The sequence below is a fragment of the Aulonocara sp. 'chitande type north' Nkhata Bay genome, linkage group LG3 (assembly GCF_057382095.1).
Source record: "Aulonocara sp. 'chitande type north' Nkhata Bay isolate Kocher_YH1m ecotype deep benthic linkage group LG3, A_spYH_male_GT1.1, whole genome shotgun sequence".
Lineage (NCBI taxonomy): Eukaryota > Metazoa > Chordata > Actinopteri > Cichliformes > Cichlidae > Aulonocara > Aulonocara sp. 'chitande type north' Nkhata Bay.
The window spans coordinates 35,268,795-35,294,237 of record NC_141346.1 but is presented as its reverse complement, the minus strand read 5'-3'; the positions used below and the strand labels follow the sequence as shown (position 1 = coordinate 35,294,237).

Sequence of the window (25,443 nt, the reverse complement as noted above, 5' to 3'; positions counted from 1 at the left end):
AAGCCTTTTTCTTGGTATTTGTATATTAATTAGATGTTGCTATTTGTGTCTTTTAGAACCGATGAATCCAGGTGGTGTCTCTATGCATTTATGGATCAACTTAACAGGCCCTGCCGTTGAGCCTTTGAAAGAAGCATTCTTTGGGCCAAATATTACAGTTTTGCAGGAAAACATGAAAAAAAAGACAGGAGCAAAAGCTGAGACAACAGAAGCAGAAGACAAAACACAGAAAGAGGTTGGAAGAATCAAACCTGAGAAAGGTATTCTAAATAAATAAACAAATACAGCATTTTGGTGACAGTGTATTAATTTGTCTATTGTCCAGTGTATTAAAAAAACATTGCCTATTTCCTTTTGGTGTAGTAAATGGTAAATGGTAAATGGACTAGTTCTTATATAGCGCTTTTCCACTCTTCTGAGCACTCAAAGCGCTTTACACAACTTGTGCATTCACCCATTCACACCCATTCGCACAAGCACAATTTAGCTTGTGCTTGTGCTTTAGTAAAGCAATTTAGCTGAACTGAAATTAGTAGTCTTTTTTGTGTGGCAATATAAAAAAAACAGCCCTAACCAAATACGCTAATCTATTTGTTATTCTTCCTTATTTAGCTCTTCTGGAGTCACCAAAAATGATCTGCATGGCAGGAGCAGCTGGAGGTCAAAAGTACATCAGAGGTAACAGCATACTGACATGTTGACATGAGTTGACATGAGTTTTAGTCAGTAGGATTTTCAGATGACAGGAATCTCTATCCTGATAAAATAAATTGTTGTTCTAAGCCTACTATTAAAAAAAGAAACTGACACTGTCAAATCTAGTAAGTTACTTGAAAAAAGGTAAACTTGATCCAAATGGAAAGTAAATAGAAACAAATGCTTTTAATTTACTTGATTTTGTTGTATACAATGGTCCCTCACAATTGGAATGTGGCAAACTTGCAATATAACAGTAATACAACAGCACCAAAAATATACAGCTGGGTCTCCAATACAAAAACACAATCAGCTGTGTCTTAGAGGCAAATCAAAACTGACTAAACACATAAGTTGCTGGACCAAAATGTTTTTTTGGCTGAATGAGTTCAGTGTCTCAGAGTCCAGTGAAGTCACTATGTCACTGCTGAGACACGACTGAAGATGAATATAGATTTATCCAGTGAGTGCAGACATAAGGTAATGGCTTAAGCGGAAGTTACCTTAGCACACTGATGCAGTCCAAGTAGGTGTGCCTTTGTTCTGTACTCCACCCACTAAAGAGAAACGCCTTAGTTACCAAACTGTGCCTGAAGTTAGTGTTAAGGCACTACTGTATTTATACCTCACTGCAGCAGATTGAGGAAGTTCAGTTCAGTTTTATTTATATAGCACCATGTCACAACAACAGTCACCTCAAGATGCTTTGGTAAGCCATCTGCCACAACCAGTTGGTCGGAGTTAATATTATGTGATTAAATGGAGAGTGGTGTATAAACACATAGTCGTTTTAAACTATGAATGGTCTATCACAAACAGCGTGAAACTAGATAGCTAGAGAAAACTAAAATGAACAACAAGGGTGTAACATCAAGCACCTAGGCATGCAGACTGTGTTTACAAACATTTGTGAAAGAATGGGTCACTCTCAGGACCTCAGTGAATTCCAGTGTGGAACCGTGACAGGATCATGAAATTTCCTCACTACTAAGCAGCCAGTCAGCCAAAAACTGGTAGGCCACTTAAAATCACAGAGTGGGGTCGGATGCTGATTCACATAGTGTGCAGAGGTCACCAATTTTCTGCAGAGTCAATCGCTACAGGCCTCCAAACTTCATGTGGCCTTCAGATTAGCTTAGAAGTAGCACGTAAAGAGGTTCATTGAATGGGTTTCCCTGGCCAAGCAGCTACATTTAAACCTTAGATCACAAACCGTAATGCAAAGCATCAGATTCATGGGTGCACATTTTGGACAATTTAATGCTACTGACTTTGGTTGATAGCAAACAAATACAATTTGAAAATATTTTGGTTAACATTATTTACACATTTGTATTCTGTCACGGACAGCTATGGCAGACCGTGGCATTACATATATATACACATATACACACATATATGTATATATATATATATATATATATATATATATATATATATCATCGGGAATAACATCGGAGATCTCTGTCCAGAAGAGCGCAGTCCTGGGAACAGCTAAGATACTGCGCAGGACCCTCAAGCTCCCAGGCCTCTGGTAGAGGACCCGAGCTTGAAGGATAAACCGCCCGCAGGGGCGTGCTGGGGGTGTTATATATATATATATATATATATATATATATATATATATATATATATATATATACACACACACACACACACATATAAGTATATATATACATATGTATATATGTATACATACATATATATATATATATATATATATATATATATATATATATATATATATATATATATATATATATATATATATATATATATATATATATATATATATATATATATATATATATATATATATATATACAACACCCAGCACGCCCCTGCGGGCGGTTTATCCTTCAAGCTCGGGTCCTCTACCAGAGGCCTGGGAGCTTGAGGGTCCTGCGCAGTATCTTAGCTGTTCCCAGGACTGCGCTCTTCTGGACAGAGATCTCCGATGTTATTCCCGGGATCTGCTGGAGCCACTCGCCTAGCTTGGGAGTCACCGCACCTAGTGCTCCGATTACCACGGGGACCACCGTTACCTTCACCCTCCACATCCTCTCGAGCTCTTCTCTGAGCCCTTGGTATTTCTCCAGCTTCTCGTGTTCCTTCTTCCTGATATTGCTGTCATTGGGAACCGCTACATCGATCACTACGGCCGTCTTCTTCTGTTTGTCTACCACCACTATGTCCGGTTGGTTACCCACCACCATTTTGTCCGTCTGTATCTGGAAGTCCCACAGGATCTTAGCTCGGTCATTCTCCACCACCCTTGGGGGCATCTCCCATTTTGACCTCGGGACTTCTAGGTTATACTCGGCACAGATGTTCCTGTACACTATGCCGGCCACTTGGTTATGGCGTTCCATGTATGCCTTGCCTGCTAGCATCTTGCACCCTGCTGTTATGTGTGTGTGTATATATATATATATATATATATATATATATATATATATATATATATATATATATATATATACACACACACACACACACATATAAGTATATATATACATATGTATATATGTATACATACATATATATATATATATGTATATATGTATACATACATACATATATGTATATATGTATACATACATACATATATGTATATATATATATATATATATATATATATATATATATATATATATATATATATATATATATATATATATATATATATATATTAGGGGTGCAACGATACACAAAATTCACGGTTCGGTTCGATACTTTGGTGTCACGGTTCGATATTTTTTCGATACAAAATAAAATGTTCATGCCTTTTTAATTTGTCATTTATTAAAATTAGAAATATATATTTTAACTCAAAAGTACAGTTTTTAAATTTAACCCTAACCCTTGTGCGTGTTTTTTATTTTGACAGCGAATGCGCACCTGCGGACCACTTATGTGCAGCCCTGGTTATTTAGCTCGTCATATTGCAGCCACAGAAATTCTTTTGTCCATGAAGCCATAAAGCTGCACTTTCTTTTTGCCTTATAGTCTGATTTGTCATAACTTCTCCGTTTTGTGGTAAGCTTTTCTTTGGCTGTCACTTCTTCACCCTGACCTGTCTTATTTGGCTCAGCAGAACTAAAATATATATCCTGCTGCTTTTACACACGCACTCACATAAGCTCAGCGATTCTCTGTGCGATCAACCTCTCACATGTTTAAGCTTGCTGCGGGAGATTTCACTTGTCATGTTTGCATAGTAAGCTAACGATTAATAAGACGATGTCAGAGGAATTGGTGCACAAATTATCATCACTCACAGATCAGTGCTGATGCTCTCTATACACAGTTCGCATGATTGCAAAGTGAAAGCAAAAAACAAGCGCAAATTCAAACGCGATTTCAATATGTCACATATTGACAGTGGCTCATCGATGCCAATGACATAATTACCCAGCTACATTTCCGAAAGAATGCAAAAGCATTGACATATATTTTTCCTTCCTACGATAGCCGGACGGGCAGGGCAGAGATAGATTTTGGTAGCCCGATGGGAAAAATCGCTAGCCCCGGGACGTCGGGCTACACAGCGTCTCCCACTGTCGCCCTTCTCACTGTTGGAACTGGGTCGCTGTGTCACGCTGGCCGGGGTCCCTTTTTTTTCACCTGGCCGTCTAGCATTCCTCTTCCAGTCTGGGGCCTCTCTCCTCCAGTGCTCAGCTAGCCTGCTTTTAAAAGGTCTTTACACCGCTGATAGACCACCTCTGGACACACCCATGCCTCAGCAGGTGATCCCTATCAGCTAATTTGTCCCATGTGCAGCCAGTCCACAATGGATTAAAACCATGCCAAATAAAACACTAAAAACCATGCAATAAAAACAGAATAAAACCATGCAAATAAAACTACCCTCATAAATAAACACTAAAAATCAGAATAAAACCAATACACAAGATAAATACAAATTTCCACTGTGACATTAACAAAGTATTTAAAAGCAAATTTATATATTTAATGATCAAGATTGTAGCTATCTTTACAACGAAAAATGATACAGAAAAAGCACAGGGACATACAGAACATATAAATATATTTTTTATTATGCAAACATAATAATATAAGAATAAACGTTTATATTGGTATATATAAGTTACATACTACCCTTCAGTTATCCTTCAATACTACCTTACTAATGCTTAATACATTCGTCAGACTCAGTACCAGAACAGCATTAAACAAACATTATTCATTTTCTGTCTTTATTTCCTTACAGTGCAAAAATTGTACAGGATTGTCCTGCTGGGAGCCACTAAAGCTGGGAAAAACAGTCTAGCAAACACCATATTTGGAGAAGAACTGTTCAAGGTTGACAATACGGAATGTCAAACTGAGTCCAAATCTCTCCATGGAAGACGGATAACCTTGGTCAACACTCCTGATTTACATGCCCCATGTGGTTCAGAGGAGAAGCGTAAGCTTGAAATATTGAAGTCTGTCAGTGAATGCATTCCAGGGCCTCATGCTTTTCTCATTGTGCTCAAAGTGGAGAAATCCACAGACCAGCAGCAGGCTGTCATTGAGAAAATAAGCCAATATTTCTCAGAGGAAGTTTTTAAATATGCTACAGTTGTCTTTACTCAGGAAGACACTCTCCCAGAAGGAATGAAGACTCAGAAGTTGATGGCTCAGAATAAATGTTTGAGTGATTTGGTCATGAAAATCAAGGGTCGATACTATTTCATTGATAACAAGTATAGCAAATTGGGAAAATCTTTTAGAGACCAGTCCCAGGTGGAGGCACTCCTAAACACAGTGGATCAGATAGTTAAAGAAAATAAAGGAAAGTGTTACACCAGTAAGATGTTACCACAAGAAAATTCCTGCAAAAAGTCTAGCCACAGTGTCTATAATAATGGATTGATCAAATTTAAAGGTCATGCCGCAGAATCAGTGGCAAATGCCTTCTTTGGGCCAGTTGTTGTGGTTTTAACCCCAGGAACAACAAATGAAGCGAAAGAAGGAAGCACTGCAAAAGATAAAGACGAAGGAGAAAATGAAGAAAAAGAAAGAAAAACGGAAGAAATTACAAAAGAGCTAGATGAACACAAACCATCAATGGAAAAGGAAAGGATGAAAGAAGTTGCAAGAAAAGGAGAAGAACAAATAGAAATTACAGAGACAAAAACAAAAACTAAACCAGGGGTAAGCGGTGGATTAGGGAGCATGATGTGTGCTCTATTTGCAATCTTTTTTTGGCTAACAAGAACAGGATTTATGAGTGTAGTGGCATTCAAAATAAGATTAATAACAGCCTTTAAAGCAGCATTAGCCATAGAAGCAATAGGGGCAGGGACATTGATAATGAAAGAAATAAACAAGTGGGTAATGCAAATAATAAGCAAGGTAGTACAACAGGTTTTGCAAAAGTTAAGCAAAGGGGGAGAAAGTGCTGGTGGTGGACTAGTCAAGATGGTGAATGCAAATTTTGGCTACCTTATAGGAACATTATTAGGTGGTGGAGCAATACTCACAGTAGGACTGAAAAGAGCAATGAAAACAGCATTACATGTTGGAAGAGAAGGGCCAGGAGCGTGGGTAATGCAAAAAGTAACCGAAGAAACAGAATGGGTAGGTGGTAGATTGGGAAGCATGGTGGGCGCTCTAATTTGCTTGTTTTTAGAGTTAGTAGGAACAATAGTATGGGCAGGCGCAATACTCGCAATTGAACTGTTAAAAGAACTGAAAACAGCATTAAACATTGGAGCAGCAGAGGCAGAACCAGGAGTAATGGAAAAACTAAGGACAGGAACAGAATGGGCAGGTCGTAAATTAGGGAGACTGGTGGGTGCTCTAATTGGCTTGGTTTTAGCATTAGCAGTAACAATATTAAAGAGTGTAGCAGCATTCATAAAAAGTCTAACAACACAACTCAAAAACACATTAGACATTAGAGTGCCAGAGGAAAAAGCATGGGTAATAAAAAAAGCAATAAAAGTCGCAGAATGTGTAGGTGGTGGTTTCCGGAGAATGGTGGGTGATGCATTTTGCTTCTTCACATGGTTAGGATGTAAGATTTTAGGGGGTGGAGAACCAAACACAGTTGGACTGATAACACCAATGATAAAAGAATTAGTCACAAGAGCAGAAGGGGCAATCAAAAAGGTTAGCAGAGGAACAGAATGGGCAATACAAAAATTAAGGAAAAAGACTGAAATAGTAGGTGGTGGATTAAGGAGCATTGTGCATGCTCCATTTGTGTTGGTTTTAAGATTAGGAGTAAAAATATTAGAGGGTAAAGGAGCAATTACTGTATTACTGATAAAAGCGATAAAAATCATATTAGACATTGGAGTGGCAGATGCAGGAGTATGTGTAATCCTGAAACCATGGAAAGTAGCTAAAAGAACAATGCAAAAATTAGTCAAAGGGTTAGCATGGATAGGTGGTGGTTTAGAAACCATGATGGGTGCTCAATTTTACTTATGTTCATGGTTAGCAGGAATAGTGTTAGGTGCACTCACAGTTGGACTGATAGTGTTATTTACAATGGAATTAGACAATGGAGAAGCAGAAGTAGCGACAGTGGTAATGCAAGAAGTAAGCTATGGAGCAGAAGTAGCAACAGTGGTAATGCAAGAAGTAAGCTATGAAGCAGAAGTAGCAACAGTGGTAATGCAAGAAGTAAGCTATGAAGCAGAAGTAGCAACAGTGGTAATGCAAGAAGGAAGCTATGAAGCAGAAGTAGCAACAGTGGTAATGCAAGAAGTACGCTATGAAGCAGAAGGGGCAGCTACTGGATTAGAAAGAATCATGGTTGCTTTGTTTGGGTTAATGTTAGGGTTAGGAGGAACAATATTAATGGGTAGAGCAATACTCAGAGATAAACAGATAACATCATTAAATGTAGGACTGGAACTGGCAACAGCATGGGTAATAAAAAAAGCAAGAATAGTAGCAGAATGGGTAATTAAAGAAGGAAGCAAAGAAGCAGAATGGCTACTTGGTGGTTTTAGGAGAATGTTGGATAAGCCATTTGGCTTATTCTTCGGGAAAACAAAAATAGTTTTAAGGTGTGGTGGAGGACATATATTAAAATTAATAAGAGCACTGAAAGAAGCATTACACGTTGGAGCACTAGTGCCAGGAAAGAAGGTAAAGAAAGAAAAAAGCAAGGGTAAAGAATTTGTAGATGGTACACGAAGTAGCACAAAAGGTGCTCTATTGGGCTCAGTTTCAGGGTTAACAAGCGCAACATTTAGACGTGTAGTAGCATTCACATTTAGACTGATATCAGCAGTTAAAGCGTCATTAAACTTTGGAGCAACAGGGCCAGCAGCACGGGTAATCCAAAGAGTAAGCCAAGTCACAGAATGGGTACGTAATGGTGTCGAGAGCATGAGGGGTGGTCCATTTGGCTTGTTCCTCGGGTTAATTGGACAAGTATTTGGGATTGGAGCAGCACTTGCAGTAGCCTTAATGACAGCATTTAAAACGACATTATTTACTGATGCCACTGGGGCAGGAGCAGGGGTAATTCAAAAGTTAAAAGACTTACTGGAATGGGTCACTGAAAAAGCAAGCAAAGGAGCACAATTGTTAAGAGCTGGATTTGGAAGCATGGTGAGTGGTTTGTTTGGCTCCATTTTGCAGTTACAAGGAAGAATATTAGGGCTTGGAGCAAGACTCAAAGATGGACTGATAAGAGCAGCGAAGACAGCATACGGCATTGGAATAAGAGGGGCAGCAGCATGGGCAATCCAAAAGGCAAGCAACATAAAACATTTGGTTGCTGCTGGATTAGGGAGTATGGTGGCTAATCCATTTGGCTTCTTTTTGCAGTTAGGAATGACCATTTTACAGGGTGGTGCAACTCTCACAGCTGAACTGATGTTAACACTTCAAAGAAAATTAGAGATTGGAGCCACTCAGGCAGGGCCATGGGTAAAGCAAAAAGCAATAACAGTAGGAGAGTGTGTGTCGCAAAGAGCATGCATTGTAATTCAACACACAGTAGCATTGATAACACAACTGAAAGTAAGGTTAGACATTGCAGCAGCACTGGCAAGAGAATTTGTGATCCAAAAAGTACACAACCTGAAACAATGGGCAGGAGCTAGATTGGTGAGCATGGCGGGTGCTCTATTGGGCTCAGTTTCAGGGTTAACCGGCGCAACATTTAGACGTGTAGTAGCATTCACATTTAGACTGATATCAGCAGTTAAAGCGTCATTAAACTTTGGAGCAACAGGGCCAGGAGCACGGGTAATCCAAAGAGTAAGCCAAGTCACAGAATGGGTACGTAATGGTGTCGAGAGCATGAGGGGTGGTCCATTTGGCTTGTTCCTCGGGTTAATTGGACAAGTATTTGGGATTGGAGCAGCACTTGCAGTAGCCTTAATGACAGCATTTAAAACGACATTATTTACTAATGCCACTGGGGCAGGAGCAGGGGTAATTCAAATGTTAAAAGACTTACTGGAATGGGTCACTGAAAAAGCAAGCAAAGGAGCACAATTGTTAAGAGCTGGATTTGGAAGCATGGTGAGTGGTTTGTTTGGCTCCATTTTGCAGTTACAAGGAAGAATATTAGGGCTTGGAGCAAGACTCAAAGATGGACTGATAAGAGCAGCAAAGACAGCATACGGCATTGGAATAAGAGGGGCAGCAGCATGGGCAATCCAAAAGGCAAGCAACATAAAACATTTGGTTGCTGCTGGATTAGGGAGTATGGTGGCTAATCCATTTGGCTTCTTTTTGCAGTTAGGAATGACCATTTTACAGGGTGGTGCAACTCTCACAGCTGAACTGATGTTAACACTTCAAAGAAAATTAGAGATTGGAGCCACTCAGGCAGGGCCATGGGTAAAGCAAAAAGCAATAACAGTAGGAGAGTGTGTGTCGCAAAGAGCATGCATTGTAATTCAACACACAGTAGCATTGATAACACAACTGAACGTAAGGTTAGACATTGGAGCAGCACTGGCAAGAGAATTTGTGATCCAAAAAGTACACAACCTGAAACAATGGGCAGGAGCTAGATTGGTGAGCATGGCGGGTGTTCTATTGGGCTCAGTTTCAGGGTTAACCGGCGCAACATTTAGACGTGTAGTAGCATTCACATTTAGACTGATATCAGCAGTTAAAGCGTCATTAAACTTTGGAGCAACAGGGCCAGGAGCACGGGTAATCCAAAGAGTAAGCCAAGTCACAGAATGGGTACGTAATGGTGTCGAGAGCATGAGGGGTGGTCCATTTGGCTTGTTCCTCGGGTTAATTGGACAAGTATTTGGGATTGGAGCAGCACTTGCAGTAGCCTTAATAACAGCATTTAAAACGACATTATTTACTGATGCCACTGGGGCAGGAGCAGGGGTAATTCAAAAGTTAAAAGACTTACTGGAATGGGTCACTGAAAAAGCAAGCAAAGGAGCACAATTGTTAAGAGCTGGATTTGGAAGCATGGTGAGTGGTTTGTTTGGCTCCATTTTGCAGTTACAAGGAAGAATATTAGGGCTTGGAGCAAGACTCAAAGATGGACTGATAAGAGCAGCAAAGACAGCATACGGCATTGGAATAAGAGGGGCAGCAGCATGGGCAATCCAAAAGGCAAGCAACATAAAACATTTGGTTGCTGCTGGATTAGGGAGTATGGTGGCTAATCCATTTGGCTTCTTTTTGCAGTTAGGAATGACCATTTTACAGGGTGGTGCAACTCTCACAGCTGAACTGATGTTAACACTTCAAAGAAAATTAGAGATTGGAGCCACTCAGGCAGGGCCATGGGTAAAGCAAAAAGCAATAACAGTAGGAGAGTGTGTGTCGCAAAGAGCATGCATTGTAATTCAACACACAGTAGCATTGATAACACAACTGAAAGTAAGGTTAGACATTGGAGCAGCACTGGCAAGAGAATTTGTGATCCAAAAAGTACACAACCTGAAACAATGGGCAGGAGCTAGATTGGTGAGCATGGCGGGTGTTCTATTGGGCTCAGTTTCAGGGTTAACCGGCGCAACATTTAGACGTGTAGTAGCATTCACATTTAGACTGATATCAGCAGTTAAAGCGTCATTAAACTTTGGAGCAACAGGGCCAGGAGCACGGGTAATCCAAAGAGTAAGCCAAGTCACAGAATGGGTACGTAATGGTGTAGAGAGCATGAGGGGTGGTCCATTTGGCTTGTTCCTCGGGTTAATTGGACAAGTATTTGGGATTGGAGCAGCACTTGCAGTAGCCTTAATAACAGCATTTAAAACGACATTATTTACTGATGCCACTGGGGCAGGAGCAGGGGTAATTCAAAAGTTAAAAGACTTACTGGAATGGGTCACTGAAAAAGCAAGCAAAGGAGCACAGTTGTTAAGAGCTGGATTTGGAAGCATGGTGAGTGGTTTGTTTGGCTCCATTTTGCAGTTACAAGGAAGAATATTAGGGCTTGGAGCAAGACTCAAAGATGGACTGATAAGAGCAGCGAAGACAGCATACGGCATTGGAGTAAGAGGGGCAGCAGCATGGGCAATCCAAAAGGCAAGCAACATAAAACATTTGGTTGCTGCTGGATTAGGGAGTATGGTGGCTAATCCATTTGGCTTCTTTTTGCAGTTAGGAATGACCATTTTACAGGGTGGTGCAACTCTCACAGCTGAACTGATGTTAACACTTCAAAGAAAATTAGAGATTGGAGCCACTCAGGCAGGGCCATGGGTAAAGCAAAAAGCAATAACAGTAGGAGAGTGTGTGTCGCAAAGAGCATGCATTGTAATTCAACACACAGTAGCATTGATAACACAACTGAAAGTAAGGTTAGACATTGGAGCAGCACTGGCAAGAGAATTTGTGATCCAAAAAGTACACAACCTGAAACAATGGGCAGGAGCTAGATTGGTGAGCATGGCGGGTGTTCTATTGGGCTCAGTTTGTGGGTTAACCGGCGCAACATTTAGACGTGTAGTAGCATTCACATTTAGACTGATATCAGCAGTTAAAGCGTCATTAAACTTTGGAGCAACAGGGCCAGGAGCACGGGTAATCCAAAGAGTAAGCCAAGTCACAGAATGGGTACGTAATGGTGTCGAGAGCATGAGGGGTGGTCCATTTGGCTTGTTCCTCGGGTTAATTGGACAAGTATTTGGGAATGGAGCAGCACTTGCAGTAGCCTTAATGACAGCATTTAAAACGACATTATTTACTGATGCCACTGGGGCAGGAGCAGGGGTAATTCAAAAGTTAAAAGACTTACTGGAATGGGTCACTGAAAAAGCAAGCAAAGGAGCACAATTGTTAAGAGCTGGATTTGGAAGCATGGTGAGTGGTTTGTTTGGCTCCATTTTGCAGTTACAAGGAAGAATATTAGGGCTTGGAGCAAGACTCAAAGATGGACTGATAAGAGCAGCGAAGACAGCATACGGCATTGGAATAAGAGGGGCAGCAGCATGGGCAATCCAAAAGGCAAGCAACATAAAACATTTGGTTGCTGCTGGATTAGGGAGTATGGTGGCTAATCCATTTGGCTTCTTTTTGCAGTTAGGAATGACCATTTTACAGGGTGGTGCAACTCTCACAGCTGAACTGATGTTAACACTTCAAAGAAAATTAGAGATTGGAGCCACTCAGGCAGGGCCATGGGTAAAGCAAAAAGCAATAACAGTAGGAGAGTGTGTGTCGCAAAGAGCATGCATTGTAATTCAACACACAGTAGCATTGATAACACAACTGAAAGTAAGGTTAGACATTGGAGCAGCACTGGCAAGAGAATTTGTGATCCAAAAAGTACACAACCTGAAACAATGGGCAGGAGCTAGATTGGTGAGCATGGCGGGTGTTCTATTGGGCTCAGTTTGTGGGTTAACCGGCGCAACATTTAGACGTGTAGTAGCATTCACATTTAGACTGATATCAGCAGTTAAAGCGTCATTAAACTTTGGAGCAACAGGGCCAGGAGCACGGGTAATCCAAAGAGTAAGCCAAGTCACAGAATGGGTACGTAATGGTGTCGAGAGCATGAGGGGTGGTCCATTTGGCTTGTTCCTCGGGTTAATTGGACAAGTATTTGGGAATGGAGCAGCACTTGCAGTAGCCTTAATGACAGCATTTAAAACGACATTATTTACTGATGCCACTGGGGCAGGAGCAGGGGTAATTCAAAAGTTAAAAGACTTACTGGAATGGGTCACTGAAAAAGCAAGCAAAGGAGCACAATTGTTAAGAGCTGGATTTGGAAGCATGGTGAGTGGTTTGTTTGGCTCCATTTTGCAGTTACAAGGAAGAATATTAGGGCTTGGAGCAAGACTCAAAGATGGACTGATAAGAGCAGCGAAGACAGCATACGGCATTGGAATAAGAGGGGCAGCAGCATGGGCAATCCAAAAGGCAAGCAACATAAAACATTTGGTTGCTGCTGGATTAGGGAGTATGGTGGCTAATCCATTTGGCTTCTTTTTGCAGTTAGGAATGACCATTTTACAGGGTGGTGCAACTCTCACAGCTGAACTGATGTTAACACTTCAAAGAAAATTAGAGATTGGAGCCACTCAGGCAGGGCCATGGGTAAAGCAAAAAGCAATAACAGTAGGAGAGTGTGTGTCGCAAAGAGCATGCATTGTAATTCAACACACAGTAGCATTGATAACACAACTGAAAGTAAGGTTAGACATTGGAGCAGCACTGGCAAGAGAATTTGTGATCCAAAAAGTACACAACCTGAAACAATGGGCAGGAGCTAGATTGGTGAGCATGGCGGGTGTTCTATTGGGCTCAGTTTCAGGGTTAACCAGCGCAACATTTAGACGTGTAGTAGCATTCACATTTAGACTGATATCAGCAGTTAAAGCGTCATTAAACTTTGGAGCAACAGGGCCAGGAGCACGGGTAATCCAAAGAGTAAGCCAAGTCACAGAATGGGTACGTAATGGTGTCGAGAGCATGAGGGGTGGTCCATTTGGCTTGTTCCTCGGGTTAATTGGACAAGTATTTGGGATTGGAGCAGCACTTGCAGTAGCCTTAATAACAGCATTTAAAACGACATTATTTACTGATGCCACTGGGGCAGGAGCAGGGGTAATTCAAAAGTTAAAAGACTTACTGGAATGGGTCACTGAAAAAGCAAGCAAAGGAGCACAATTGTTAAGAGCTGGATTTGGAAGCATGGTGAGTGGTTTGTTTGGCTCCATTTTGCAGTTACAAGGAAGAATATTAGGGCTTGGAGCAAGACTCAAAGATGGACTGATAAGAGCAGCGAAGACAGCATACGGCATTGGAATAAGAGGGGCAGCAGCATGGGCAATCCAAAAGGCAAGCAACATAAAACATTTGGTTGCTGCTGGATTAGGGAGTATGGTGGCTAATCCATTTGGCTTCTTTTTGCAGTTAGGAATGACCATTTTACAGGGTGGTGCAACTCTCACAGCTGAACTGATGTTAACACTTCAAAGAAAATTAGAGATTGGAGCCACTCAGGCAGGGCCATGGGTAAAGCAAAAAGCAATAACAGTAGGAGAGTGTGTGTCGCAAAGAGCATGCATTGTAATTCAACACACAGTAGCATTGATAACACAACTGAACGTAAGGTTAGACATTGGAGCAGCACTGGCAAGAGAATTTGTGATCCAAAAAGTACACAACCTGAAACAATGGGCAGGAGCTAGATTGGTGAGCATGGCGGGTGTTCTATTGGGCTCAGTTTCAGGGTTAACCGGCGCAACATTTAGACGTGTAGTAGCATTCATATTTAGACTGATATCAGCAGTTAAAGCGTCATTAAACTTTGGAGCAACAGGGCCAGGAGCACGGGTAATCCAAAGAGTAAGCCAAGTCACAGAATGGGTACGTAATGGTGTCGAGAGCATGAGGGGTGGTCCATTTGGCTTGTTCCTCGGGTTAATTGGACAAGTATTTGGGATTGGAGCAGCACTTGCAGTAGCCTTAATAACAGCATTTAAAACGACATTATTTACTGATGCCACTGGGGCAGGAGCAGGGGTAATTCAAATGTTAAAAGACTTACTGGAATGGGTCACTGAAAAAGCAAGCAAAGGAGCACAATTGTTAAGAGCTGGATTTGGAAGCATGGTGAGTGGTTTGTTTGGCTCCATTTTGCAGTTACAAGGAAGAATATTAGGGCTTGGAGCAAGACTCAAAGATGGACTGATAAGAGCAGCAAAGACAGCATACGGCATTGGAATAAGAGGGGCAGCAGCATGGGCAATCCAAAAGGCAAGCAACATAAAACATTTGGTTGCTGCTGGATTAGGGAGTATGGTGGCTAATCCATTTGGCTTCTTTTTGCAGTTAGGAATGACCATTTTACAGGGTGGTGCAACTCTCACAGCTGAACTGATGTTAACACTTCAAAGAAAATTAGAGATTGGAGCCACTCAGGCAGGGCCATGGGTAAAGCAAAAAGCAATAACAGTAGGAGAGTGTGTGTCGCAAAGAGCATGCATTGTAATTCAACACACAGTAGCATTGATAACACAACTGAAAGTAAGGTTAGACATTGGAGCAGCACTGGCAAGAGAATTTGTGATCCAAAAAGTACACAACCTGAAACAATGGGCAGGAGCTAGATTGGTGAGCATGGCGGGTGTTCTATTGGGCTCAGTTTCAGGGTTAACCGGCGCAACATTTAGACGTGTAGTAGCATTCACATTTAGACTGATATCAGCAGTTAAAGCGTCATTAAACTTTGGAGCAACAGGGCCAGCAGCACGGGTAATCCAAAGAGTAAGCCAAGTCACAGAATGGGTACGTAATGGTGTCGAGAGCATGAGGGGTGGTCCATTTGGCTTGTTCCTCGGGTTAATTGGACAAGTATTTGGGAATGGAGCAGCACTTGCAGTAGCCTTAATGACAGCATTTAAAACGACATTATTTACTGATGCCACTGGGGCAGGAGCAGGGGTAATTCAAAAGTTAAAAGACTTACTGGAATGGGTCACTGAAAAAGCAAGCAAAGGAGCACAATTGTTAAGAGCTGGATTTGGAAGCATGGTGAGTGGTTTGTTTGGCTCCATTTTGCAGTTACAAGGAAGAATATTAGGGCTTGGAGCAAGACTCAAAGATGGACTGATAAGAGCAGCAAAGACAGCATACGGCATTGGAATAAGAGGGGCAGCAGCATGGGCAATCCAAAAGGCAAGCAACATAAAACATTTGGTTGCTGCTGGATTAGGGAGTATGGTGGCTAATCCATTTGGCTTCTTTTTGCAGTTAGGAATGACCATTTTACAGGGTGGTGCAACTCTCACAGCTGAACTGATGTTAACACTTCAAAGAAAATTAGAGATTGGAGCCACTCAGGCAGGGCCATGGGTAAAGCAAAAAGCAATAACAGTAGGAGAGTGTGTGTCGCAAAGAGCATGCATTGTAATTCAACACACAGTAGCATTGATAACACAACTGAAAGTAAGGTTAGACATTGGAGCAGCACTGGCAAGAGAATTTGTGATCCAAAAAGTACACAACCTGAAACAATGGGCAGGAGCTAGATTGGTGAGCATGGCGGGTGTTCTATTGGGCTCAGTTTCAGGGTTAACCAGCGCAACATTTAGACGTGTAGTAGCATTCACATTTAGACTGATATCAGCAGTTAAAGCGTCATTAAACTTTGGAGCAACAGGGCCAGGAGCACGGGTAATCCAAAGAGTAAGCCAAGTCACAGAATGGGTACGTAATGGTGTCGAGAGCATGAGGGGTGGTCCATTTGGCTTGTTCCTCGGGTTAATTGGACAAGTATTTGGGATTGGAGCAGCACTTGCAGTAGCCTTAATAACAGCATTTAAAACGACATTATTTACTGATGCCACTGGGGCAGGAGCAGGGGTAATTCAAATGTTAAAAGACTTACTGGAATGGGTCACTGAAAAAGCAAGCAAAGGAGCACAATTGTTAAGAGCTGGATTTGGAAGCATGGTGAGTGGTTTGTTTGGCTCCATTTTGCAGTTACAAGGAAGAATATTAGGGCTTGGAGCAAGACTCAAAGATGGACTGATAAGAGCAGCAAAGACAGCATACGGCATTGGAATAAGAGGGGCAGCAGCATGGGCAATCCAAAAGGCAAGCAACATAAAACATTTGGTTGCTGCTGGATTAGGGAGTATGGTGGCTAATCCATTTGGCTTCTTTTTGCAGTTAGGAATAACCATTTTACAGGGTGGTGCAACTCTCACAGCTGAACTGATGTTAACACTTCAAAGAAAATTAGAGATTGGAGCCACTCAGGCAGGGCCATGGGTAAAGCAAAAAGCAATAACAGTAGGAGAGTGTGTGTCACAAAGAGCATGCATTGTAATTCAACACACAGTAGCATTGATAACACAACTGAACGTAAGGTTAGACATTGGAGCAGCACTGGCAAGAGAATTTGTGATCCAAAAAGTACACAACCTGAAACAATGGGCAGGAGCTAGATTGGTGAGCATGGCGGGTGTTCTATTGGGCTCAGTTTCAGGGTTAACCGGCGCAACATTTAGACGTGTAGTAGCATTCACATTTAGACTGATATCAGCAGTTAAAGCGTCATTAAACTTTGGAGCAACAGGGCCAGGAGCACGGGTAATCCAAAGAGTAAGCCAAGTCACAGAATGGGTACGTAATGGTGTAGAGAGCATGAGGGGTGGTCCATTTGGCTTGTTCCTCGGGTTAATTGGACAAGTATTTGGGATTGGAGCAGCACTTGCAGTAGCCTTAATAACAGCATTTAAAACGACATTATTTACTGATGCCACTGGGGCAGGAGCAGGGGTAATTCAAAAGTTAAAAGACTTACTGGAATGGGTCACTGAAAAAGCAAGCAAAGGAGCACAGTTGTTAAGAGCTGGATTTGGAAGCATGGTGAGTGGTTTGTTTGGCTCCATTTTGCAGTTACAAGGAAGAATATTAGGGCTTGGAGCAAGACTCAAAGATGGACTGATAAGAGCAGCAAAGACAGCATACGGCATTGGAATAAGAGGGGCAGCAGCATGGGCAATCCAAAAGGCAAGCAACATAAAACATTTGGTTGCTGCTGGATTAGGGAGTATGGTGGCTAATCCATTTGGCTTCTTTTTGCAGTTAGGAATGACCATTTTACAGGGTGGTGCAACTCTCACAGCTGAACTGATGTTAACACTTCAAAGAAAATTAGAGATTGGAGCCACTCAGGCAGGGCCATGGGTAAAGCAAAAAGCAATAACAGTAGGAGAGTGTGTGTCACAAAGAGCATGCATTGTAATTCAACACACAGTAGCATTGATAACACAACTGAACGTAAGGTTAGACATTGGAGCAGCACTGGCAAGAGAATTTGTGATCCAAAAAGTACACAACCTGAAACAATGGGCAGGAGCTAGATTGGTGAGCATGGCGGGTGTTCTATTGGGCTCAGTTTCAGGGTTAACCGGCGCAACATTTAGACGTGTAGTAGCATTCACATTTAGACTGATATCAGCAGTTAAAGCGTCATTAAACTTTAGAGCAACAGGGCCAGGAGCACGGGTAATCCAAAGAGTAAGCCAAGTCACAGAATGGGTACGTAATGGTGTAGAGAGCATGAGGGGTGGTCCATTTGGCTTGTTCCTCGGGTTAATTGGACAAGTATTTGGGATTGGAGCAGCACTTGCAGTAGCCTTAATAACAGCATTTAAAACGACATTATTTACTGATGCCACTGGGGCAGGAGCAGGGGTAATTCAAAAGTTAAAAGACTTACTGGAATGGGTCACTGAAAAAGCAAGCAAAGGAGCACAGTTGTTAAGAGCTGGATTTGGAAGCATGGTGAGTGGTTTGTTTGGCTCCATTTTGCAGTTACAAGGAAGAATATTAGGGCTTGGAGCAAGACTCAAAGATGGACTGATAAGAGCAGCAAAGACAGCATACGGCATTGGAATAAGAGGGGCAGCAGCATGGGCAATCCAAAAGGCAAGCAACATAAAACATTTGGTTGCTGCTGGATTAGGGAGTATGGTGGCTAATCCATTTGGCTTCTTTTTGCAGTTAGGAATGACCATTTTACAGGGTGGTGCAACTCTCACAGCTGAACTGATGTTAACACTTCAAAGAAAATTAGAGATTGGAGCCACTCAGGCAGGGCCATGGGTAAAGCAAAAAGCAATAACAGTAGGAGAGTGTGTGTCGCAAAGAGCATGCATTGTAATTCAACACACAGTAGCATTGATAACACAACTGAAAGTAAGGTTAGACATTGGAGCAGCACTGGCAAGAGAATTTGTGATCCAAAAAGTACACAACCTGAAACAATGGGCAGGAGCTAGATTGGTGAGCATGGCGGGTGTTCTATTGGGCTCAGTTTGTGGGTTAACCGGCGCAACATTTAGACGTGTAGTAGCATTCACATTTAGACTGATATCAGCAGTTAAAGCGTCATTAAACTTTGGAGCAACAGGGCCAGGAGCACGGGTAATCCAAAGAGTAAGCCAAGTCACAGAATGGGTACGTAATGGTGTAGAGAGCATGAGGGGTGGTCCATTTGGCTTGTTCCTCGGGTTAATTGGACAAGTATTTGGGATTGGAGCAGCACTTGCAGTAGCCTTAATAACAGCATTTAAAACGACATTATTTACTGATGCCACTGGGGCAGGAGCAGGGGTAATTCAAAAGTTAAAAGACTTACTGGAATGGGTCACTGAAAAAGCAAGCAAAGGAGCACAATTGTTAAGAGCTGGATTTGGAAGCATGGTGAGTGGTTTGTTTGGCTCCATTTTGCAGTTACAAGGAAGAATATTAGGGCTTGGAGCAAGACTCAAAGATGGACTGATAAGAGCAGCAAAGACAGCATACGGCATTGGAATAAGAGGGGCAGCAGCATGGGCAATCCAAAAGGCAAGCAACATAAAACATTTGGTTGCTGCTGGATTAGGGAGTATGGTGGCTAATCCATTTGGCTTCTTTTTGCAGTTAGGAATGACCATTTTACAGGGTGGTGCAACTCTCACAGCTGAACTGATGTTAACACTTCAAAGAAAATTAGAGATTGGAGCCACTCAGGCAGGGCCATGGGTAAAGCAAAAAGCAATAACAGTAGGAGAGTGTGTGTCGCAAAGAGCATGCATTGTAATTCAACACACAGTAGCATTGATAACACAACTGAAAGTAAGGTTAGACATTGGAGCAGCACTGGCAAGAGAATTTGTGATCCAAAAAGTACACAACCTGAAACAATGGGCAGGAGCTAGATTGGAGAGCATGGCGGGAGCTCTATTGGGCTCAGTTTCAGGGTTAACCGGCGCAACATTTAGACGTGTAGTAGCATTCACATTTAGACTGATATCAGCAGTTAAAGCGTCATTAAACTTTGGAGCAACAGGGCCAGCAGCACGGGTAATCCAAAGAGTAAGCCAAGTCACAGAATGGGTACGTAATGGTGTCGAGAGCATGAGGGGTGGTCCATTTGGCTTGTTCCTCGGGTTAATTGGACAAGTATTTGGGATTGGAGCAGCACTTGCAGTAGCCTTAATAACAGCATTTAAAACGACATTATTTACTGATGCCACTGGGGCAGGAGCAGGGGTAATTCAAATGTTAAAAGACTTACTGGAATGGGTCACTGAAAAAGCAAGCAAAGGAGCACAATTGTTAAGAGCTGGATTTGGAAGCATGGTGAGTGGTTTGTTTGGCTCCATTTTGCAGTTACAAGGAAGAATATTAGGGCTTGGAGCAAGACTCAAAGATGGACTGATAAGAGCAGCGAAGACAGCATACGGCATTGGAATAAGAGGGGCAGCAGCATGGGCAATCCAAAAGGCAAGCAACATAAAACATTTGGTTGCTGCTGGATTAGGGAGTATGGTGGCTAATCCATTTGGCTTCTTTTTGCAGTTAGGAATGACCATTTTACAGGGTGGTGCAACTCTCACAGCTGAACTGATGTTAACACTTCAAAGAAAATTAGAGATTGGAGCCACTCAGGCAGGGCCATGGGTAAAGCAAAAAGCAATAACAGTAGGAGAGTGTGTGTCGCAAAGAGCATGCATTGTAATTCAACACACAGTAGCATTGATAACACAACTGAAAGTAAGGTTAGACATTGGAGCAGCACTGGCAAGAGAATTTGTGATCCAAAAAGTACACAACCTGAAACAATGGGCAGGAGCTAGATTGGAGAGCATGGCGGGAGCTCTATTGGGCTCAGTTTCAGGGTTAACCGGCGCAACATTTAGACGTGTAGTAGCATTCACATTTAGACTGATATCAGCAGTTAAAGCGTCATTAAACTTTGGAGCAACAGGGCCAGGAGCACGGGTAATCCAAAGAGTAAGCCAAGTCACAGAATGGGTACGTAATGGTGTCGAGAGCATGAGGGGTGGTCCATTTGGCTTGTTCCTCGGGTTAATTGGACAAGTATTTGGGATTGGAGCAGCACTTGCAGTAGCCTTAATGACAGCATTTAAAACGACATTATTTACTGATGCCACTGGGGCAGGAGCAGGGGTAATTCAAAAGTTAAAAGACTTACTGGAATGGGTCACTGAAAAAGCAAGCAAAGGAGCACAATTGTTAAGAGCTGGATTTGGAAGCATGGTGAGTGGTTTGTTTGGCTCCATTTTGCAGTTACAAGGAAGAATATTAGGGCTTGGAGCAAGACTCAAAGATGGACTGATAAGAGCAGCGAAGACAGCATACGGCATTGGAATAAGAGGGGCAGCAGCATGGGCAATCCAAAAGGCAAGCAACATAAAACATTTGGTTGCTGCTGGATTAGGGAGTATGGTGGCTAATCCATTTGGCTTCTTTTTGCAGTTAGGAATGACCATTTTACAGGGTGGTGCAACTCTCACAGCTGAACTGATGTTAACACTTCAAAGAAAATTAGAGATTGGAGCCACTCAGGCAGGGCCATGGGTAAAGCAAAAAGCAATAACAGTAGGAGAGTGTGTGTCGCAAAGAGCATGCATTGTAATTCAACACACAGTAGCATTGATAACACAACTGAAAGTAAGGTTAGACATTGGAGCAGCACTGGCAAGAGAATTTGTGATCCAAAAAGTACACAACCTGAAACAATGGGCAGGAGCTAGATTGGTGAGCATGGCGGGTGTTCTATTGGGCTCAGTTTCAGGGTTAACCGGCGCAACATTTAGACGTGTAGTAGCATTCACATTTAGACTGATATCAGCAGTTAAAGCGTCATTAAACTTTGGAGCAACAGGGCCAGCAGCACGGGTAATCCAAAGAGTAAGCCAAGTCACAGAATGGGTACGTAATGGTGTCGAGAGCATGAGGGGTGGTCCATTTGGCTTGTTCCTCGGGTTAATTGGACAAGTATTTGGGATTGGAGCAGCACTTGCAGTAGCCTTAATAACAGCATTTAAAACGACATTATTTACTTATGCCACTGGGGCAGGAGCAGGGGTAATTCAAAAGTTAAAAGACTTACTGGAATGGGTCACTGAAAAAGCAAGCAAAGGAGCACAATTGTTAAGAGCTGGATTTGGAAGCATGGTGAGTGGTTTGTTTGGCTCCATTTTGCAGTTACAAGGAAGAATATTAGGGCTTGGAGCAAGACTCAAAGATGGACTGATAAGAGCAGCAAAGACAGCATACGGCATTGGAATAAGAGGGGCAGCAGCATGGGCAATCCAAAAGGCAAGCAACATAAAACATTTGGTTGCTGCTGGATTAGGGAGTATGGTGGCTAATCCATTTGGCTTCTTTTTGCAGTTAGGAATGACCATTTTACAGGGTGGTGCAACTCTCACAGCTGAACTGATGTTAACACTTCAAAGAAAATTAGAGATTGGAGCCACTCAGGCAGGGCCATGGGTAAAGCAAAAAGCAATAACAGTAGGAGAGTGTGTGTCGCAAAGAGCATGCATTGTAATTCAACACACAGTAGCATTGATAACACAACTGAAAGTAAGGTTAGACATTGGAGCAGCACTGGCAAGAGAATTTGTGATCCAAAAAGTACACAACCTGAAACAATGGGCAGGAGCTAGATTGGAGAGCATGGCGGGAGCTCTATTGGGCTCAGTTTCAGGGTTAACCAGCGCAACATTTAGACGTGTAGTAGCATTCACATTTAGACTGATATCAGCAGTTAAAGCGTCATTAAACTTTGGAGCAACAGGGCCAGCAGCACGGGTAATCCAAAGAGTAAGCCAAGTCACAGAATGGGTACGTAATGGTGTCGAGAGCATGAGGGGTGGTCCATTTGGCTTGTTCCTCGGGTTAATTGGACAAGTATTTGGGATTGGAGCAGCACTTGCAGTAGCCTTAATAACAGCATTTAAAACGACATTATTTACTGATGCCACTGGGGCAGGAGCAGGGGTAATTCAAAAGTTAAAAGACTTACTGGAATGGGTCACTGAAAAAGCAAGCAAAGGAGCACAATTGTTAAGAGCTGGATTTGGAAGCATGGTGAGTGGTTTGTTTGGCTCCATTTTGCAGTTACAAGGAAGAATATTAGGGCTTGGAGCAAGACTCAAAGATGGACTGATAAGAGCAGCAAAGACAGCATACGGCATTGGAATAAGAGGGGCAGCAGCATGGGCAATCCAAAAGGCAAGCAACATAAAACATTTGGTTGCTGCTGGATTAGGGAGTATGGTGGCTAATCCATTTGGCTTCTTTTTGCAGTTAGGAATGACCATTTTACAGGGTGGTGCAACTCTCACAGCTGAACTGATGTTAACACTTCAAAGAAAATTAGAGATTGGAGCCACTCAGGCAGGGCCATGGGTAAAGCAAAAAGCAATAACAGTAGGAGAGTGTGTGTCGCAAAGAGCATGCATTGTAATTCAACACACAGTAGCATTGATAACACAACTGAACGTAAGGTTAGACATTGGAGCAGCACTGGCAAGAGAATTTGTGATCCAAAAAGTACACAACCTGAAACAATGGGCAGGAGCTAGATTGGTGAGCATGGCGGGTGCTCTATTGGGCTCAGTTTCAGGGTTAACCGGCGCAACATTTAGACGTGTAGTAGCATTCACATTTAGACTGATATCAGCAGTTAAAGCGTCATTAAACTTTGGAGCAACAGGGCCAGGAGCACGGGTAATCCAAAGAGTAAGCCAAGTCACAGAATGGGTACGTAATGGTGTAGAGAGCATGAGGGGTGGTCCATTTGGCTTGTTCCTCGGGTTAATTGGACAAGTATTTGGGATTGGAGCAGCACTTGCAGTAGCCTTAATAACAGCATTTAAAACGACATTATTTACTGATGCCACTGGGGCAGGAGCAGGGGTAATTCAAAAGTTAAAAGACTTACTGGAATGGGTCACTGAAAAAGCAAGCAAAGGAGCACAGTTGTTAAGAGCTGGATTTGGAAGCATGGTGAGTGGTTTGTTTGGCTCCATTTTGCAGTTACAAGGAAGAATATTAGGGCTTGGAGCAAGACTCAAAGATGGACTGATAAGAGCAGCAAAGACAGCATACGGCATTGGAATAAGAGGGGCAGCAGCATGGGCAATCCAAAAGGCAAGCAACATAAAACATTTGGTTGCTGCTGGATTAGGGAGTATGGTGGCTAATCCATTTGGCTTCTTTTTGCAGTTAGGAATGACCATTTTACAGGGTGGTGCAACTCTCACAGCTGAACTGATGTTAACACTTCAAAGAAAATTAGAGATTGGAGCCACTCAGGCAGGGCCATGGGTAAAGCAAAAAGCAATAACAGTAGGAGAGTGTGTGTCACAAAGAGCATGCATTGTAATTCAACACACAGTAGCATTGATAACACAACTGAACGTAAGGTTAGACATTGGAGCAGCACTGGCAAGAGAATTTGTGATCCAAAAAGTACACAACCTGAAACAATGGGCAGGAGCTAGATTGGTGAGCATGGCGGGTGTTCTATTGGGCTCAGTTTCAGGGTTAACCGGCGCAACATTTAGACGTGTAGTAGCATTCACATTTAGACTGATATCAGCAGTTAAAGCGTCATTAAACTTTAGAGCAACAGGGCCAGGAGCACGGGTAATCCAAAGAGTAAGCCAAGTCACAGAATGGGTACGTAATGGTGTAGAGAGCATGAGGGGTGGTCCATTTGGCTTGTTCCTCGGGTTAATTGGACAAGTATTTGGGATTGGAGCAGCACTTGCAGTAGCCTTAATAACAGCATTTAAAACGACATTATTTACTGATGCCACTGGGGCAGGAGCAGGGGTAATTCAAAAGTTAAAAGACTTACTGGAATGGGTCACTGAAAAAGCAAGCAAAGGAGCACAGTTGTTAAGAGCTGGATTTGGAAGCATGGTGAGTGGTTTGTTTGGCTCCATTTTGCAGTTACAAGGAAGAATATTAGGGCTTGGAGCAAGACTCAAAGATGGACTGATAAGAGCAGCAAAGACAGCATACGGCATTGGAATAAGAGGGGCAGCAGCATGGGCAATCCAAAAGGCAAGCAACATAAAACATTTGGTTGCTGCTGGATTAGGGAGTATGGTGGCTAATCCATTTGGCTTCTTTTTGCAGTTAGGAATGACCATTTTACAGGGTGGTGCAACTCTCACAGCTGAACTGATGTTAACACTTCAAAGAAAATTAGAGATTGGAGCCACTCAGGCAGGGCCATGGGTAAAGCAAAAAGCAATAACAGTAGGAGAGTGTGTGTCGCAAAGAGCATGCATTGTAATTCAACACACAGTAGCATTGATAACACAACTGAAAGTAAGGTTAGACATTGGAGCAGCACTGGCAAGAGAATTTGTGATCCAAAAAGTACACAACCTGAAACAATGGGCAGGAGCTAGATTGGAGAGCATGGCGGGAGCTCTATTGGGCTCAGTTTCAGGGTTAACCGGCGCAACATTTAGACGTGTAGTAGCATTCACATTTAGACTG

The 25,443-nt window shown here is 42.4% G+C and overlaps 1 protein-coding gene across 1 annotated transcript in view; it reads left to right on the top strand.

Moving 5' to 3' along the window:
- The first annotated feature begins 246 nt into the window (after window positions 1–246).
- The window catches only part of LOC147335342 (uncharacterized), a 46,308-nt gene continuing 21,111 nt past the window's right edge, over window positions 247–25,443 (top strand). Inside the window, exons 1-3 of the mRNA XM_086286055.1 lie at window positions 247–260; window positions 613–678; window positions 4,931–6,189. Coding sequence (XP_086142181.1) covers window positions 633–678; window positions 4,931–6,189 — 1,305 coding nt within the window. The 5' untranslated portion in view covers window positions 247–260; window positions 613–632. The remainder of the gene's footprint in view (window positions 261–612; window positions 679–4,930; window positions 6,190–25,443) is intronic.